General features: G+C 33.9%; 1 protein-coding gene across 2 annotated transcripts; it reads right to left on the bottom strand.

Annotated features, from left to right (window-relative positions):
* Window positions 1-6,459: 6,459 nt before the first annotated feature.
* LOC110441846 lies at window positions 6,460-19,678 on the bottom strand. 2 transcript variants are annotated; one of them, XM_021485116.1, is made up of 9 exons: window positions 19,609-19,678; window positions 18,845-19,041; window positions 13,626-13,859; window positions 12,775-12,987; window positions 11,485-12,345; window positions 11,040-11,298; window positions 10,563-10,655; window positions 10,188-10,289; window positions 6,460-8,766 (listed from the first exon to the last, which is right to left on the bottom strand). In XM_021485116.1, exons 2-9 carry the CDS (start codon window positions 18,952-18,954, stop codon window positions 8,488-8,490), a joined length of 2,151 nt encoding a protein of 716 aa, XP_021340791.1. In that variant the 5' UTR covers window positions 18,955-19,041; window positions 19,609-19,678; the 3' UTR covers window positions 6,460-8,487. The 2 variants fall into 2 exon arrangements, with proteins under 2 accessions (XP_021340791.1, XP_021340790.1); XM_021485115.1 differs by lacking the exon at window positions 19,609-19,678 and adding an exon at window positions 19,478-19,596.
* Window positions 19,679-21,471: the final 1,793 nt, after the last annotated feature.

Here is a 21,471-nt window from a genome sequence, read left to right as displayed (position 1 = left end):
AAGCCACAGAAAAAAAAGCTGTGCGGTTAAAAACTAACCGTATTTCTGCGTTTCTTCTCTTTCTTTTTTTGTAAATTATATATTTATAATTATAGTTCAGTTGTTAATCATAACAGTCTTATATCAGTATATAACTACTAACATACATTCGACCCATGTAATGGCAAAGAATTTGGAAACATACGTTTTTTTCATTCACTCGGGCTAGATAACGAAAAAACGGTGTGCCGGGTAGCGGATTCCGGAAAGTTTTTATGCGGCGTGAGTAATAGTGGTTGACGGTTGTGTGAATCCGGATAGGGATAACAACGAGAAAATAAGCTTTGCACAATACTAATTAGTTATTTATATAACGCGAATGGATAAGTTACCAATTTTAACAAAGTGTACAGGTATATGCACTTTATTAAACGTGTTTAGCTACGTGGTTGTTGTACGGAAAGGCCGAGTGCGAGGACTGCCAGTGTACGGGACATTTAGTGTATTGCGTAGTTGTCATGATATGATTTAAAGCTAATGTGAAAAACAATTATCTGTATAAGTGAGACATTTCACTATTTGTTTCGATAAAATTTGAACCATAATGCAAAGTAACCAACAAATAGAAAACTGAGCGTTATTGATTGCTGTCGACTTTCCCGAGGTTTCAAAGTGCATTCGTTTGGTTTTGTAATACATACAAGTTGCTATCAGTATACAATGTTCACTGCTTGCCCATGTCTATTTGAGACAATTGAACTCATTACATCACCTTTAAATATATGAATTACTATCACCTTGTTGTTGACCGGTCGGGATGCACTTGTCAGCAACGGGAAATGGAAAGCTCACAAATTGCTTCATTGAGATAAATAACTCATAGGCATGTTTTTTTTCTTCAAAATAGTGTATTTTTATGGGTACTTACAATTTTTCAGATGGTTTTTAATATATCTAATTCACAAAGGGCCATTCACCTGAGTTAAATTACATGTTACCAAAAAAAAAACCGTCTTCTGCCTGTGGATTGACTTTTACAAAATTAAGTTGAGGAGTGACTAAAATTTCAAAAGAGATAGTAAACATTAGTTATAACATAAAATAATATTGAAATAAAGTAAAACTAACCCCAAAATGGGGAATAGTATTTCCTATTGAAAATCAACAAAATATCCCCAATAAAATAAAATTCCATGAGTGACTCAGGTGACCTGAAAATCAATTTAGATTTCTCTTCAAAAGTTATCTTGGTGATCTTTCTATTATTGAAAACCAGTGCAGTAGTGTAATTCTGCAGTTTTCAGCATTTACCCCTAAGCCTAACATGAAAAAATCCAATTCCCAAAGGAACAAAGTCTTCAAATGTATCCTCCAATTTAACACTTTTCTTGCTGAACAGCCAAATATTAAGTCTGAAACTAGTTGACATATGTCACAATTCAGGTTGATTTAAAAAAATTTTTTTATTTTAAATAGAAATAAATGCGATGAACAAGTAATTACAAAAAGGTTACATATATGCTTGGATACATTTATTGCAAAGCAACGAGAAAAATGTATAGAAATCCGGAACCATGCACCCGGTATCCGCTTTCCAGAGAAGATGCCCCGAGTGTCAATATCCACGCCGCGCGGCAGTGGCTATTGACATTCGGGTGGTAATAGCGACGGCCTTTTATATTTCAATTTCTTAACTGTTTTATTTATTCAGGTCATTTGTTCATATCCTGTATCAAATGTTGTTTACGTACCAAATATCTTTCTAGTTAATTTTCAAGTAAACTGACGACCGACGTAAAACTTAAAACTTTATCCCTCACAGGACTTTTTCTGGTATTTCAAAATGACATTGCACTATGTGAAAATTATTTTATGTATTATCATTGTTGCAATAATAATACGTTGTATCAGAGACGTATATATAGGCTCTGGTTAACTCTATGTACTTTACATGTGTAATTGTAAGTTTGCATTTTAAACTGCTAGATCTATATAAATGTGTAAATAAAATGTTATTTTCACCATGAATGATTGTATACATGTATGATATATATGTGACCTCTTGCTCGACACGTAGTGTGGCTGGGTTTGAATAAAAATCTTGAAAAATCTTGAAATCTTGTTTTGGATAATCAGATATGTATACGTAGGCTAGGCCGACCACGAACCTTCGAGACACTAGATTTTCATTCGGTAAAGTATACATCTCGGTATCGTTCGGACGTTCCTGTTCTTGTTGTACCTTGTTTTCGTGATTTCTTATATCTTTCTTTAAAATATATCGGTTATTACAATGTTTAATATTAAGATTATAAAGGAAAACAAAATATAGGTGAACTGTATATCAAGCAGGAAAATATGCAAAGGTGACTGTAGCACTGCAGTAACCCTACAATATAATTAGAATTATCTCTCTTCGTTTCCTGTATTCTACTCCGTGCGCAGTCGATTAGTTAGCCTAGCTACTTGTAGGAGAAATGTCACCTATCAAGGTAATAAAATGGTCACATAACATGGGCAGTTAACTGCTAAGAGATATATACATATAGCTAAGTTTGACATGGTATGTGCTAACAGAGACGTATAATACATTGTATTATACGTCTCTGGTGCTAAGTACAACATTAGTTTGAGGTCTTCTTCAAGCTTTTGTAAACTTATGAACTGATGTAAACACGTCTCATGGAAATTCGAAGAATTTCATTGGTCAATCTCACCATCGAATTGATATAGTAATTAAAAATAGCGTCATATTGTGATAACTCATCACTATTCTTATATTTCCTCGACGTGTAAAAATAATAATTCATTGAATAGTTATTGCTGCATGAGTGGCAGTTCAGTATCTGATACTCCAGGCATGATAAAATAACATTGTTATATGGCCTCATTATAATTAATCATGCTTTGACATAATTAACACTCATAGGCTTGCAGCTGTATCAACAATGGATTAACGAATTATAATGGTGTATCAGTTACCTTCTACATCTAATAAGCTTGTGGCGTTTGATGTGTTGTGATAAGAGATAAATTAGCAGATTATTAAATGAAAAAGAAATAATGAAAAAGTTGTATTAAAAGTGTTTTTTTTACATAATTATTATGCATATTTAGCACGAGTCTTGACGGAGTGATGTCCCCTTAGCACGGGTACGGGAGTAAACAAAACTCCCCGCGATCACAACAAAGTCAGAATTTCATGTGAAATTTATCGTTTATTGCAACGAACTTACATAATTATAAACAGTAAGGTTTTTTGTTCTATATATCTGAAAATAACATCTTAATTTTCACTCAAAATCTAATTATATATGAAAAACCGTGATTTTCACGGTTGACTGCGGAGTACAAGTTTTACCCCCTTGAAATACACATTATCGTCAATTTCTAAATAGTTAGATGATAAATAGATATTTTTGTAACTGTCACGTTTAGAAAATAATGTTTAATATTATTGTATAATTTTATAAAAAATATAAACGATCGCGTTAATGAGATATTAAGATATCTCTGTATGCCTGGTACGGGGTTTTGGGACGGGAGCGGGAGCGGCGTACAAGATTTACCTATAGCTACCACCCTTAAAACTCTAAAAACAGAAACGACCGCCATTTTAGATCACGTGTGATGTTATCTCAATTACCCGTTTCTAGTATGCCGTCATGTTTACTACAATTTCCATATTTAGGCATGACACCCATATTTAGACGTCTGACGTATATCGGAAGATGGACGAAGTTTCCAACATGGCAGTCAATTCAGATTTCGATTGCACTTGCTTCGTAAACGTGATAATTTAACGACATATATGGCAGAGTATAACTTAAAATTATGTAGGAGAACAACAGAAAAGGTTCATATTACAAACCTATTAATGGATACGGATCATGTAAATTAATTCTAAAATCGCCCCCGTGTGATTCAAACCAGACTTGCTCAACTAAAAAGGGATCGCCCGGCCGGGGCAGAGGAGGCCGGGTATTGTGGTGAATTTTGGGTAGAGTTATCTCCCTTAGACCGATAACCGCGCCGACGTCTCTTATCATCTTGACATACAACAGACAAAACGCGAGTGATTTTCCTCCACCTTGTTACTTGATTTCAAGAGCTGGGAGCAATAACAACTACTTGTTGTGACGGTGTGTAATAAACACACATCGAATTCACGACAGTATTAATATAAGTACTAGCCCCTGGCCTACTCTAGTTCCATATTGGTATTCTAACTTGAAGGCCTTTTTTACCTTCGCAGTATTATCATTTTGTTCCATTTCATCATAAGATATTCTATTGCATTTTTATATCAATAAAAGATGAGGTCAGCGGTGTCACAAACGCCTGCTCGCTAATTACAGCTCGGTCAGAAACAAAACATATGCGCCGATAGGCCTACATTTTGTATGTCTGTTGGTGTGATTTGTGTATTTCATTTATTCAAGTATTACTATATAACGGGACGCTTTTTTTTTTTCATTACACACAAAAAAAACAACAAATGAATACTTGATGAAGATAAATCTATTTCGCCTTCGTAATGATTTCAGACATGTACTCGGGGAAAACACGAGTGATCTCCCTGATGAAATAGGAACTGAACCCCTTCTCTCATACCTTTGAGGACTTCATGAGGGACTTCATGAGCTTTTTCTAAAGGCTGCAAGAACTGTACCAATAGTGACATGACATTTTGAAGTCTGTCAGTTACTGTATAGTGGAGGAACCTCTGACTAAATCATTTTTACTCAAACACATGACAGCCGAGTCCACAGATCCTTCAATCAGCGAATATTTTAAATGCTTTCATTGCAAATTTTTCCTTAATGGAGAAGTCAGTGATCTTTACTTGTGACAGATTGAATTAACGGGACGCTTTTTTTTTTTCATTACACACAAAAAAGAACAGCCCCTATTTGATGCTGAAAGCCTGATGAATGTGATTGAACAGCCCCTACTGACTAAAGGCACTTATGTTGGAAACTACGTTCGTTTTGATCAATATAACACTATAGGTGGTGGGAGCAAATTGGAAAAACATTAAAAATATGTATTTTAAAGATAGAAATACTGGTCATGCCTTCCTACTAGTTTTTGTCCAGTGAATTAAAAGTCAACGCAAATGTTAAGCAGTAAAAGAAATGTAAGATCCCTGGTATACATTGTACTTTTAGCAATGCTTATGATCAATATAAATGAAATAAAATAAAAGTTGTAATATGTAACTTGATGTTTGTTAATTTCACTCGATTTTACCGTGTCCGATATTTGATATTAAATCTTGTGTGATATATGAGAGGAATCCCACACAAGATTGTGTCTTGGCTATGTCAATGCAAGCAATTATTTCTTAAGTTTTCAACCATATTTCTTCAAACTTCATTTCTAAATTTCAAACATCAATTGTTCAAGACAGTTTTAAGGTCAAGTTCATACACTCAAGGTGAAGGCTACAGCTTCACAACCTGTACATGTACATGTGACAGAGAAATTTCAGTGCTTTCCTTACTAAGTATTCAAACAAAATGTTATAAAACTTGCTCCATCATTCTGAATATTAAATCATGCACTACCTGTTTGCATATACACATGCAACCTCAACTTTCAATTAGTATTTGTTGTCAACATGTGTTGCACAATGCTATCAGTTCTGAAACCAACACTAATGACAACTGTGATAACATAGTATGTGCTCTAGCTGGTACATTTGCAGTACTCTTTTAAAATATATTTGAAATTAATATGTGCATCTTATTTCAAATGCTAGCCTATGAAGATGATAAAGCTGAACATATGCTATAAAGTTGTGTTTTTTTTGTGAAGAATTTATGCAATGGAAATAGAGGGAAAATAATGTAACTTCCCTAATCTTGTGTGTGTGTGTGTGAGTATTTATATTTATATTTCGTTTATCTTATTCAATATTGAAACATACAACAATGTATCATATTGAATTATAGTGCTTTTTATCTTATTTGTTCCTAGGAACACAGATTCAAAATGGTTCCATTTTTCATAAGAAGAGACCTTTTCACTGCAGTGAATATGTAAAACACTGTATTTAATAGCTTTTCAAAATTATTGAGAAACTTGTAAAGGTATGGGTAGCAGTCATCCACTTGTCTGTCCACAATTAAGTTTCAGCAAGTTAACATCCTTAAATATTGTTCTGTAACAATATACACAGACTGATGCAAAATTGAAACTTGAACAAAATTCACACGTATTAAAAAGCATGCATACGCTGGTCGATGTCCACACTTTACAGGATAACTTGCTTGAATATATATTGATCAATATACAAACTTAGACGATAAGTTCAAAGTTGAGTGAAATCCATGCATAATTAATTAGCATACTGTGCTCTGATTGGTCAATGGTTTTTGCCAAGTAACTTTGTCAGATAAGGCCAGTTTCTGCAGAAACGTGGTTGATATCTTATTCAACAACAAAGGCAAAGTTCAAAGATGAACACAATCTGTACATAATCTATTTAATTTTATTTATTTACTGCCTATTACTTTGATGATTTGATTGTGTTCACAACAAAACATGCACCTTTCATTATACACATGTATTTATTTCTCCTCCCCATATACAACTGTTATCCGATTACCGTACACACCTAACTTTCACAATCTATATAAAACAATATATTTATCCATACTGATTATGCTATGTGGGTGGGCATTTTCCACGAAGTCGGACAAGTGGAAAAGGATTTCAACAGCAAGGAAGGAATGTCAAGGAGAAAGTTAACCAAGGTACGGGATGTAATGGACAATAGACAAGCTGAAGGTGTGTGAAAAGCGATTAGTTTATCACAAGCTCCGTCTTCGTGGAAAATGAACTCTGACATGGCTCACAATCTAATTATATTATGCAATAAAACTTAAGTTAGCTGTGTCCAATTCGAAAGTTATCTCGATCTCTTCTTTGTCCCCTCTCTTACCTACAAACCTTTCTTGTCATATGTATATTTAAGTAACTCTAACATTGCGTGATATGTATTGTAATCAAATAATTTTTGTCGAAGGGGACTTCAATAAGTTGGCAAAACCTGTGTCCAACTCGTTTGCAACATCTGTTATTTGCAATAAAATATGTTTAAATAAAAAAAATGTGTAAAGGAACTTTTTATTATGTTCGTTCTGTTTAATCCAAATCAACATATTCTTATACGAAATAGAAGATGGCTGAAATGTATCCATATTATATCTGTATAGCAGTCTTCAAACTCATTTTACCATTACGCTTATACTAGGTATTCCCTTGGCTTAGAAGAAATATATGGTATCAAGTTATGATGCTAACTGTATTCATTTCATTTTCAATATTGACAGCTCATTTTCTTTATTAAATATAAATATAGTTTAAAATATGACACTGTCTGCTCCAAAAGGGACGCTTCTTTAACCGAAGGGTCATGCACGTACATGGGTTAAATAAAAAAGTGGAATGGTTTTTATCGAACAAAATTCTTCGTCATTCTGTCATTTACAACAACAACAAAAACCAATAAAATACATTCAAATATTGAAGAAATGTGTGTAAGGCTTGATGGAACTGAACATTAAAAAGCTTACAAAGATTTTTATTATTAACAACTAATAATTATGTCATATATTCAAACTAGTTAATATTTCAGACCATGATTTTGTATATCACAGTCACCGGCCAATCTAATAGTATAGTGGTGTTGTTTGTAATGTAAATCTGGTAGCTTTATATAATTCAAATATAATGTTAATGTACGAATACATTATCATTATCACGAAACATTTGTATATGTGTACATTTGTATTATATCAATGGATGAAATAATATATTTCATGGAATATGATTTATGCTATAATTGAAGGCTCTGTAATGATACATACCAAAGTGATTCTTTCTTATAGTTTATTTGTATCTATTGATTAAACAACAAGAAACATTCACAGGAAAATCTTTAACATAAGGATATTTTTGTGGGAGGTTATATTAATGGTCGACGTATGATTCTACACAATTTTAATCGCTAAAATTCATCCGCGAAAACATGCATCGAAAATGTTTATCATTAATCAACTTCTGTCTTTCTATTTCCAAGATCACTTTTTTATTCTAATATCTTATGTATATTCCATCGATGTGTAATTCAACTGAAGATATGTGGTTGCCATATTTCCAAGCTATGCGACATTAAAGCACACGTTAAGTCCTTTGAAATGAACAAAGTACATGAAAGAATTCATAAAATTCTTACGTTAAAATATATTTCAAGATAGAGCATCTGATATAGGGTACATCATTTATTATTACACCGAACCCGAGGATGCTAAAACGTTAAAATATAACAGAATACAATTTTAATGAATTATTAATGACTTGAATAAAAGTATTTTCAATTTAAGTCTTTTCTTCACTCGACACAAAAATGTCTTGACCTATCGGAGTACAAAATATGTATGACTACATAAGCACTGTTTATAAAAATGTCAGAGAAAATATTTCTTGAAAAGTGCCTGCTTATAAGAGCTGGACGATTCCTTTGTAAAGCAGTTGTCCTGTTTCGTAGAGGTAGACAGGTGGCCACACGAGGAAGTCCACCTTCTTGCCCATCTTGGTGTATGCTGAGAATACATCCTTGTCGAACTTTGACCCTTTCTTACACGTAAAGTCGAGTAGCATAGGTGGATGCCTCACTGCCATCAGCCAACATACATCAACACACGCGAACACAAACCGCTCACAACTGGCTAACTCGGGGCCGTAAAACGACGTGAACGCTTCATTGGAGACCACTTCCTGTGACAAAGGAACACCAGGAGAGAACGCATCAATAACAGCATACTCGGGAAAACAAAAGGGCACTGATATACACTACGTGAACACATTAAAATCCTATTTTGCAAAGTAAAACATTGAAATGTATCATTTATGATTTTCGAAGCAAAACATCTTAACGTTTTCAAATTCTGATTTCATTGACCACTAACTACATTCGTTATATAATTTGTTTTGCATATTACCACTGCTCCGATACATGTCAAAAAGATGCAGTAGCATTTGTAATCAAAACTAAATTTTATTTATATAACGTATAATTAAAACAATTTCACAAGTTTAACACAATTGGGGTCTCGGAAACAAACGAAACGCTATCAATAATTAATACGACCCATGTATTGCACGTTTATTCCTTTTCTTCAATGCGCGTTTTCGGCAAATGTTACACACGAGCATTATCACAATTATTGATGATAGATAGATAAACAACAAGAATAAGTAATAGTTACAATGCAACTTTTGTATTTATTTTGATGGTAGTAAGACCTTAGGTAGATCCTGATGATAACAACATTTGGATTTTTTTTTGTGATAGTAAGACCTTAGGTAGATCCTGATGATAACAACATTTGGATTTTTTTTTGTGATAGTAAGACCTTAGGTAGATCCTGATGATAACAACATTTGGATTTATTTTGATGATAGTAAGACCTTAGGTAGATCCTGATGATAACATCATTTAGATTTATTTTGATGATAGTAAGACAGGTAGATCCTGATGATAACAACATTTGGATTTATTTTGATGATAGTAAGACCTTAGGTAGATCCTGATGATAACATCATTTAGATTTATTTTGATGATAGTAAGACAGGTAGATCCTGATGATAACAACATTTGGATTTATTTTGATGATACTAAGACCTTAGGTAAATCCTGATGATAACAACATTTGGATTTATTTTGATGATAGTAAGACCTTAGGTAGATCCCGATGATAACAACATTTTGTACAATGTCAAAATCGTAACTTCTTCTTTGATTTTCTTTTGAGTCAATACTATAACGGCTTTTGGACACGGTCCAACCTTACTAAATTTCCATCCTGTTTGTATAACTTAACATCAATGTTAATACACGGGGTGGGGGTGGGGGGTGGGGTAATGGAGTTTTATGGATTTCTCGATGAACGAACATGATTTACTTATCAACAAATCAAAACATGTTTATTTCATCATCAATTACTTTTTTAAATAATTTAATATTCTTATTATATATCTATTCTTATTCATAAAGGAGTTTTATTGAATCTATACGATACAAACGTGCAAAAATCGTGCAATCGTTATCAATATCCTAAAAGAAACATGTTTCAGCTTTGAAACTTAAATAAAAGGTTCAACTGAAGTATTTTCAAGTCATCGGAGGTTACTCATACCTGTCTAATACTTGGGATCGTCTGTTCAGACATCTCGATTTGCGTTTGTTTTAATGATGTAAGTAGGTCGTTGTCTTTTAGCTTTCGTATGCGTCTAAGGAACTACAAGATACATCGAAATTGGTACATCGTCTCATGTAAATACCTGCTACAGGTTGAACAAAAAATGGATCAAAATGCTTTATCTATTGTTCCTCGTGCAGTCTCGGTATACATAAACCTTGCACTTATACCAGTAAATGGCTCAAATGAAACAGATACACATAACATAAAAGAAAATCTTGAAACTTAATAGTTACGCTAGAGCTGATGACAATAAAGGTGAAAAAATGCACGAACAAATTATAAAAGAACAGTTTTATATCATTACAATACCTCTGGTAGGTCTGATGTCTGGCTGGCTTGTATCTGTGTATGCCAGTCGTCGATCTGTTCTGCTGTTACCCTTATACATATGTTGTAAATGCCCTGTTGATGTAAGGGAAGCGATTGAAACAATTGACATAACGAAATATAAAGAAATACGAACATTTTTTTGTTTAAACGTAGTATTATTTGAAACTAGATCATTGATGATCTTGCAAATAATAAACTACTAGAAAATAAGAAAAAAATTAAACCCAACGAAAATCCCCACAACATTAAGCAGTTGAAAGATGACATTTTCTTGAGGAATTCAAACTATGAGAGATATCAATATTAGTTATGAACGGTCGAATACCATTTGATGCGTCATCTTGTTGTAATACAGCAGACATGCAAGTTGTTGTTAACATAATATCGATATATTTACGACAACCGGTAAAAGGGTGAAGCCAGATGTAAAACAAAACTGTTATCTTACATAGTTACCTGCAGAATCTCCAAAATATCGGCTATTGCCTTCTGTTCGGATTTTTTCATGTCAGTTGTCTCAAACTGAAAAATGTCTATCCACTCTCGGTCATACACGCGTGCGAATCTTTCTGCCAGTTTGATCGGCCTGTTCTTGTCCGCCAGATCCGACATTTCCCGAGTTGACGGCTCTACGTCTCGTGAAATCGGCGGAATTAGTGTCTCGTCATTAATGTTGGACATTTCCTGACCACTTGACTTAATTTGCTTGCTAACTCTGCAAAATGAACATTACTAGTTTCTTTAGCAAATAATTGTTTATTTTCAACGTTAATTATTCCGAATTCTCAAAATAAAGATTACAAAAAAGGTACGAACTTAGACGTTACTTATTTATCTCGTTACCAGAGGAATGCATATAATTTTTCTGGGCAGGTTAAAACAAATTTCATGAGTGTAATACCTTTCAAGAACCGCATCGTTTGAGTAAGCAGATACTACCAGAGTCCTTTGAGAGTCATGAAGCTGCGTTTCAAGCAACGATATACGACAAGACAACCTGAGAATTTCAGCTTCCAATGTATTGATATAGTCATCGTTCGACTTATTTGAAGGTCTTTGAGGAACTCCTCCTCCATACTTCATCAAGTCATTATAAAAGTCGGAGCCGCTTCCGAGCCCATTTGACCGATCATCGCCTGTATTTGGAAATACACTTCCATCCGACTTTTCCGCTTTCTTATCGGGACTCCATCGGTTACTTTCACCATTTTGCCATTCAGTCGACTTGTCCTGATGATCAGCAGTATTTCGACTTCCGACGTTGGCAAACGTATTGTCAGACACCACGTGTTTGTCTTGTTGTTGTTGTTGTTGTTGTTGTCCAAAGTGGTGGAAGTTGTGATGTTGGTTTTGGTGATATTGTTGTTCACATTGTGCTTGCTGATGTATGAATTCAACACCTTGGGCACCTTTCACTGTTTTTAAAAAGTGTGTATTTGGACCTTGTCCACGATTGGCATTCGCCACGCCGCTTCCTGTAACATTGTGGTCGGCCATAACAGTGCTGTATGAAGGTGGATGTGCAACCGCTACATTTGGCTGTTTTACTGGATTCGTCACTGGTGCTTTACCTAAATCCTGGTCGTCAAAGTCTGTCTGAGTTTGTCTTGATCTTTGTACAAGTTTCCTCTTCTTAGATTCGGGAATTGTCTGTGTGGAAGAACCAGTATCGATGTACTCTGTGACCCGTGTCTGCTGAATTTTGCAGTCTTCCTTTAGGAAATCTGTCTGGGTGATTCTATCAATCTTTTGAATTTTCAACCTTTATAATAATTGACAAAAATGTTTTTATTGAAAAAAGGTTTTTTGATATTATAACAGCATATTTTTTAGATAGAATAACTGACAATAAATCTATTTAATCCTGTAAATTGATAACTACCAATCACTGATACATTACCAGAGTGATACCTGAATGATCACTGAAACAGTGTTATGAAAGAAAAATACTGATAATTGTTAATTCGTGTTAAATAACACCAAGATCAATTGGAAATCGAATCAAAATTCTTCTATAGGATTCATTCGTTTGGAAATTGTGTATAAATCAAGGATTTACTCTTCTATACAAACAATGAACGTATCAAAAGTATCGCAACGTATCAAGACCGACTGTTCCCTTTGTCAAGCTTTGTTAATCAAACTGCGTTTCACAACAATTTGTGTTTTTTTTATAGATGTGATATCTAACCGTTTAAGACGTTCCACGATTTCGCCTCCGTCCTTTCTGTACCCTTTCAGTCTATCTTTTCTCTCCGCGTCTACGACAGGCACACGAGGTAATTTAAACTTTGACGATATTGTGTTCCCTTTTACGGCCGAGCAAAGTTTTTCTATAAGTGTCGTAAGGTAGACAGCTTCAGCTTTCTCGTCTTCATTTTCTTTATCATCGTCGCTGTCGTTCCTGTTCCAAAAATAAATACAAATAAAAATGCACATTCATTTGGGGGATCGCACAACGTTACACGATTTGCGGTGTGCGCACCATGTGCGCATGGCTCGCACGGTGTGTAAAAGGTATATTTTGTATCGCTAGTATTCCATAAAGGAGATGTAGAATTACCATACAAAGCATGACAGTCACAATTTACAAAAAAGGTAAGGTTCTGTTCTGTTTTAATAACAATCCAATCATCGATGAACTTAAGCCGCCGATTCATCGGCGGCTTATTCACTGCGTACGTGTATTAGTAAAACTTTGTCATTGACAGTTTAACAGGCATTGCAATGATATGTAACATACACTGAAGAATTAGAAAAGTGCAAAGTATACCAATCGGATATTTCATACCCATACGATGAACCTCATAACATCAATCAATTGATCGAACCATATCGCACATATGGCCGCATTTTATCGCACAACAGGACAATCGATTCGTAACTCGTACAGTTGTGCGCACTATGAGCGGACGGTATATTTTGTGCATTGTGCGATCACACAACTTAAATTAATATGAACAAATGTAAGAATCAACGTTATGTATGTTATCTGAGACCATATTATTTGGTTGAATGTGTTCACAATTCTGTTCAACTCACCCCATTTTATCGTCAATAAATTCGATGATATTCTTTGCCTCAACCCTGTACTTGCGGAGCTTCTTTCTGACGTCACTTGGCACTTGAGGTGGCAGCACGAGCCTTTCGACTTCACCATCTTCCATGTTGGGATCGAGGTGCGCTATGATGACGTCGAGAATTCCTCGGTAGAACATAGCTTCCGACTCTGCTACCTCTATCTCCTGTCGCATGGTTGTTGGAGCCTCTGTTGTCCTGTTATCATATAAAGACTTAGGTTAAACCGTAGTTAATTAAAAATATTAATAGCATATTAGTCCAAACTTATTAATTATAATTACCAAATCGAATATACCTTATATTACGTGTCCTTATTAATGTATATGATTGAATTTTCTTTTTCTTTTCTTTTTCTTTTCTAGGGACACAATGTATCTTTGTCACAATAATGAAACATGAACATTATATTCAGTCTATGCACATTAAACAGCGACATTAGCAACTGTGAGTTAAATGCATAAAAACGCATAATTGATATATTTCAGCGGCAACGATACCGAAAAACGACTTCCTTATGTTTATTTAGATATGGGGATTTTTCCAATTTTTATTCCAAACTACAGCTTCCGTTCAGAGTAAACCCTATTAATCCCGATATCAATTAACTACATAAGTAATTTTAGTTTAAGAAATGGACTACCTGTCGTAAATATAATGTGCCTAATACAAACAAGCCGAACAATTACATAACATATTATAACAAATGAAATATAAAAAAATAATGCATGCTCATAATCTGCAAAACGTCTATGTGATATAACTTTGTGAGGGCGCTCACCACAACCAAATCTCGGATCAAAGTAATATTAAATGAACCGTCTAAAGGTTAAGTGGACACTTAGACCATGAGTGGTCCGCTTTACCAATACAAGTAGTCTTATATTTAACATAGGATATTAGGCAATATCGAATAACTATTATAATAATAATAATAAAATAAAAATAAAGGTTTTAATATATGGTCAGTGGTGAATTATCTTGTAGTATGAAGAGAACATAAGTAGATAAGTAGTCATAAGAGCCCCCTTGTGACAGTATCCGGAACATTACAACTACCGATAGGTATACAATGAACAATGTACGTGTTGTGGCCATATTAGTACAAATATAGACACGTTTACTATAAACATACACACCAAAAACTTCCTTGTACACCTGTATTTAAGTTCGTAATAACGAAAGAAAGAAAGAAAGAAAGACAATTTCGACATTATGAAGGATTGCGCCTCGTGTTAAGTTATATCTGCACTGTATGTAAGGTTAAACGTTATGTTGAACTATGTAGGATTGAGTGCAGTGATACATTATGTAAGATTGGGTTAATTCAAATTTTACGTAAGATAGTTGTGAATGCTGCATTGTAGTGTGGCTGATGGTGTGGTAAAATTATGTAAGATTATGTGTAATGTTTTATTGTTTAATAAAGTGAGTTTGTTTTGAATGCCAAATTAAGTCAAATTGTATGTGATATTAAATACGGCAAAATAAAGGAATAAATAAAAAACAAAAAGCAAAACAAAAACATTGTACATTAAAAAAACAAAAACAAAGAAGGAAATATATATCTACAAGAAAAAACAAAAAAGAGAAAGGACCTGTTACAGGAACAAAAGAATTTTGCCCACAAAGCAATTGAACCATTACTGGGTTATATTTGTAGCTCCCTAAGACACGACCCATGAGATATTTTTAAAAAATGAAAAAGGTCCCCAGGGCCTGTGCTATGAACTATTTAGTGATGCCTTCCAAAGGTGTACGACAGGGTTCACTTTTTTGTCCAAAAAACTATCAAAACAATGTTTTACGCTATCAAATAATATTATATTATTTAAAGTAGGATCTGCTGCAAATTATGAACTCAAATATGTTACAAAAAATTGCATAATATTTTTTTTATAAAATCTTAAACTCTAAAAAGTTTGGTATTTTCATACACGTTTTTGCTACATGAATTGTATTACGGAAGTAAAACACCAATTTCCGGTTCTTGTACACCAAAAATCTTTTAATATTATTTGGTGCATTATGTTGAGATACGATAGTGAAAATTTCAGAAAATTTGAGAACCGGTAAATTTGTCATATAAATGTCAAATTGTAGCAACGTCTATTTCCAAATAAAATCTAACAACCTTATGATCTATAGTCATGTTTGATAATTTAACAATATGTCGCACCAATTTATTATCACAACTGATCAAATTTTCATCAATAAGATCTGCTGCTCATGATGAGCCCAATTATAAAGCTAGATGTTACAAAATAAAAAAGTTATGCAGTCTCACATACATAAACGTTTAGTATGTTATGTACATTTTTAGTTGTTTCGCATCTTTACGGAAGTGATAGACATATTTCCGGTTTGTGTACACCACCATACTTAAGATATCATTTGGCACATTATGTTGACCGACGATAGTAGAAATTTCGAAAAAAATCGGTATGCGGTAAATGTGTCATCTTAAGGATAATATATTGTATGGGTAAATGTGTCATCTTAAGGATAATATGTTGTATGACCAATGTCAAATTAAATCATCAATATCTCCAGGTCAATGCGATTTTGGCTTGTGGTACATATCAGCTGAAGCTGGCACCTGACTATATCACAGAACATCAGACGGATGGGGGTGATTATGAGATATGGGTGTACCAACATGCTGATGACCTTCTCCGAGGCCAAATACACTCTCGCCACAGGTCGCAGGCAAATCACAATGTCTGGATAGAGTTTGACCTACACGCATCAGAGGATCCTGTCAAGGCATACTATTGTGTGTGTCCTGCAGGAAAGAGAACATCGGGTATGTGTACTCATGTCGCATCAATACTGTATTATCTAGGATACTATGCACATTTAACAGATGCTAAACCGGTCCAGCCTTCAGCTCGCAAATTCAGAGACTGCATATTATGAATGCATTCAAAAAAGAAATATTATTCAATTATAGCCTTTGGCTGAGGTCAATACCTGAATTTATCAACCCGGGAAAAGATATATTAACCGAGGACGCATTCCGAGGTCAATATATCTTTTCTCGGGTTGATAAATCCAGGTATTGACCGAAGTTAAAGGTTTCAATTGTTTTATTATTTTACAAAACAGTAGTGTTAGTAATCTGGGAGAAAAAAAAAGCTTCGGAAGTGGGACGGTGCATTGTTTGGAGACACATCATAATTCTATTTTTAGAAACACCCAGTCCTTCAACAAAAATCACGCGCTCCAAGTCAATATCAGTTTTTATCGGTGGACACTTGATGCACTTCTGGTCAATTACTTGTCGGGAATAATATGAAAAAATAATAAGACCTAAGATTGAACTGAGAAAGGAGAAATTCAGAAAAAAAATTGAATGTTCAATTTTGACTACGTGTTGTCAAATTAAAAAACAACAACAGTAAATACAACAATCCATGAATTGGAAACTATAACTCTCCTAAAAAGAAACAATGTGATGGGTTAACATATCTTCAACATATTATACTGGTTCACCAAATGTTCTGACAAATTGCCTAACTTTTGCTGTATTCCTCCCCTTTAACTACCTAGTTTAGTTAAACAGTCATACTCTACTATGAACCATATCATCCACCATGATAGTATATTGGAATGATTTTGGGTTAATTATGAAATACTTGCATTAACCTGAAGTTATTGAAGTTTATTTTGACATTGGTCATACACATATTATCCTTAAAATGACACATTTACCGCATACCGATTTTTTCGAAATTTCTACTATCGTCAGTCAACATAATGTGCCAAATAATATCCAAAGTATGTTGGTGTACAAAAACCGGAAATATGTATATCACTTTCATAAAGATGCGAAACAACTAAAAATGTACATAACATACTAAACGTTTATGTGTGTGAGACTGCATAACTTTTCTATTTTGCAACATCTAGCTTTATAATTGAGCTCATCATGAGCAGCAGATCTTATTGATGAAAATTTGATCAGTTGCGATAATAAATTGGTGCGACATATTGTTAAATTATCAAACATGACTATAGATCATAAGGTTGTTGGATTTTATTTGGATATAGACGTTGCTACAATTTGACATTTATATGACAAATTTACCGGTTCTCAAATTTTCTGAAATTTTCACTATCGTATCTCAACATAATGCACCAAATAATACTAAAAGATTTTTGGTGTACAAGAACCGGAAATTGGTGTTTTACTACCGTAAAGCAATTGATGTAGCAAAAAAATGTATGAAAATACCAACATTTTTAGAGTTTAAGATTTTATATTTTTTTTATTATGCAATTTTTTGTAACATATTTGAGTTCATAATTTGCAGCAGATCCTACTTTAAATAATATAATATTATTTGATAGCGTAAAACATTGTTTTGATAGTTTTTTGGACAAAAAAGTGAACCCTGTCGTACACCTTTGGAAGGCATCACTAAATAGTTAATAGCACAGGCCCTGGGGACCTTTTTCATTTTTTAAAAATATCTCATGGGTCGTGTCTTAGGGAGCTACAAATATAACCCAGTAATGGTTAAATTGCTTTGTGGGCAAAATTCTTTTGTTCCTGTAACAGGTCCTTTGGTTTAGTTTCGCTGAAAAAAGGACAAATTATATTACATTAGGGACATTCTGAATTTACAATTACCCGAAAAAAACTGTTTACATGTACGGAAGGTAACCAGTTGTAATTGTTTGAAATTGACATATGAAAACAACCATAAATTAATATTTCACGCTTAAAATCCCCGTCTGAAAAGTCTTAACGAGTCCCTGGTACACCGTCAGGACCGTACACATATACTTAGTATATCAATTGGCAGCAAAAATATTGGCAGCTTTTAAACGGTTCATGGTTTGCTATGAGTTAATACATATTTACATATATTGTATCAAATGGGCTTGTGGTTATAAAGAGGGCTATATCAACTACACCAGGAAGTATTTAGGTTAACCTCAATACAGAGTCCTATGTGTAAAAAGGTGTAGAGTAATTCACAATTTTAACTATATGTACAAGGAAGTAACAGCAGGTTCAGGTAATGTTTTGACGTTTCCAATGATTTTAAAATCGATCAGTCGAGATTGGATGGATTTACAAATTTAGAAGCTGAGGAGACGTCGATTGTTCAATAATTAAACACTATTATCAAAAAAATGTATATATATAATTAACGATAATATTAAAACATTACCATGCCGATTTTGAATTCTTCAACTTTTTGCCTCGGTCACTATACTCTGTGATGTCTACCACATCACCATCATCATCACTGTCGGAAGCAGCAGTGGCCCTTCCAGACATGACGTCAGACTTGTATCCAGGTCCCAAATATAGATGGACTGGTCAGATGATCGCCAAAGGTCCAAAGCTTTGGCTCTCCTGTCTAGTCTGCGAATTAGATATACATTTGTTCCGGGTTTGTGTGGCGAATAGGTTACGTCACTGATCAATGATGGATACCGAGAAACGTTACCCTATTATTCGTATATGGATTTCTATGTATCACACACATATATTCAATGTTTACCTGTGTGTGGTGTGTTACAGGTACATGTATGTGTGATGTATTATAGGTATGTGTGGTGTATTACAAGTGTGTGGTGAACTATAGGTATGTGTGTATGTATTTATTGTAAACATTGAATCTACACCCACACCGTATATTCATGTATTTGACAAATAAGACATACCTATACTATAACCCTCAATAACCATGTCTAAACTATGAATGTTAAAACATGAAAACGATTGACTAAAACATATACATGGAATGATTTACTATGCATGAATAAATTCGCCACACAATACTTCAGCAGCAACTCACCATTGACTGTTTGTTCACCACATAAACGAGATAGTTCAAACGGAGCAGCATTTAACCTGTCAGTCGGTGCCAGTTTTGACCACTGTTAATTTTGAAGTACATTTGTATCTAGAGCTTGACAGTCGACGTACCTGACACCACACCGTGGCTATACATATGATAGCATGCTATTGATCGACCAGGAGGCACTTGCCATTTAATACCCAACAGCCTTGAAGTGCTTCACCTATCTATAAATAGACCTACAGACCACACGATATTCAGGGTGACCCATTTAAAGCAATAGCGGTACCATAGTCCATGTGTAACAAACAGTACGCATGGTCTGCTACACATGCCTTTAAGAACGCTTAAAGGTAAAAAAAAACACTATTGTATTTCCATTTTAAAATCGATTCAGTAGTAATCATTTCTTTAAATATATCATATTATGGTACAAATAATTCGCTAGTTTGATTTAATAACTAGGTTTGACATAACTGTAAATGATTATATCACGAAGAGATATTCTCAAGAATAATCTCATAAAGTATGCTCTTCTCACATAAAATTTAAAACATCTTTTAAAGTCTTGTACTTGGATTATAATCGACTTGTTATGTCGGTGCTGACTAAGATTAACATGTGTCGACCTTTCCGTTTGATATGGACGTCTGGCGATGATGCTAACAAACAATTGATGCACCTAAGAAAATGTAAATAATAAATATCTTCTGCCTGATTTAAATACAACTACCTAGTTTGTTTTACTTAATTATGTAGAATTTATGTTATGACTTCATCTATGACGTCACACAACGTCCTAATATTGCACGTGAAGATCTAAAAATAAACGTCTTCGTTTGTCAATTACAAACTATGTGTGCGTGTGTTTACATTATTTTTATGTGTCCAACAAAGAATGTTGTAGGTATGGTATCAGCCTTGTTCTAATCAACTGTTTTTTTTACAAAAACAACATTCTTTGGATTTTTTTTTATGTTACTCTATTTTGTCTTTCAAGATCTTTACAATATACATACCAGATAATTATGAAATGTCATGTAAAGCACTGATAATATATTGTTTATACTTAACCAAGTGTTTCGTGTAAATCGTTCCAAAATGAATTCCAGCTGCACGTTGACGATCAACCTTTTGAGAAAAACAAACATAAAATACGTAAATAATTACTGGAAATACTAAACCCCTATCTAAATTTAGTTTGTCAACAGTTAAAAAGTCCTGTTCGATAATATACCTACATTAAAATCTAGGCTGCAAACTCCATTGACATATAAAATGGTTCCTGTCGAAGAAAACATGTGACAGTGTGATACATTTTAACTTTTCTTTATATGATTGTGTTATAGGTCTTAGATTTAACACCATCACCTTATTGTTACTTTTGGTGAGAGAAAACTTAATATTATTGCTACGAAACATACATTTCCTTCAAAGACTACGGTAACTATGTTAAATAATGGGCATGTTCACGGTATAATCACACACAACAATGACTCCTACCTAATGGTGACAGAAATATGTCTATATGCTTCATTGTGAACATTTACAGTGTATTTCTAACTTATATAAAAGCTTATTACATATTTACAGTATAAGATAATGTTATAATTTAAAATTAAAAATCAGCTTGGTATAAACGGCAGTGTATATAAAGTCCCTTTTATACCATTACCCTATACATATGTTGTTGATTGGAGAGGGAGTTGATAGCGTTGTAATAAATTTACCAAATCAATGTTTCGCACTGCAGTATGATGGTTAAACCTGTAGGTCTGAAACCACAGGAAATAATTATTGTTTGATTTGATGTATTCATTACTCATCGCTATATCATACTGGGGGAAAAAAGGGGAAATCTTTGAACAGTTTGGTCTTTACTTTGCTTAATTAAAATAAACACCTATTTTAGTGATGCTATCAATAGCTCAGATCATCAAATCTCTCTCGTCCTTTTTTCAGTTATGATGAAGAATGTAACAAACGAATAC

Source organism: Mizuhopecten yessoensis, unplaced genomic scaffold (assembly GCF_002113885.1).
Source record: "Mizuhopecten yessoensis strain PY_sf001 unplaced genomic scaffold, ASM211388v2 scaffold716147, whole genome shotgun sequence".
Classification (NCBI taxonomy): domain Eukaryota; kingdom Metazoa; phylum Mollusca; class Bivalvia; order Pectinida; family Pectinidae; genus Mizuhopecten; species Mizuhopecten yessoensis.
Note: the sequence above shows the minus strand (reverse complement) of the source record. Positions and strands in the feature narration are given on the sequence as shown.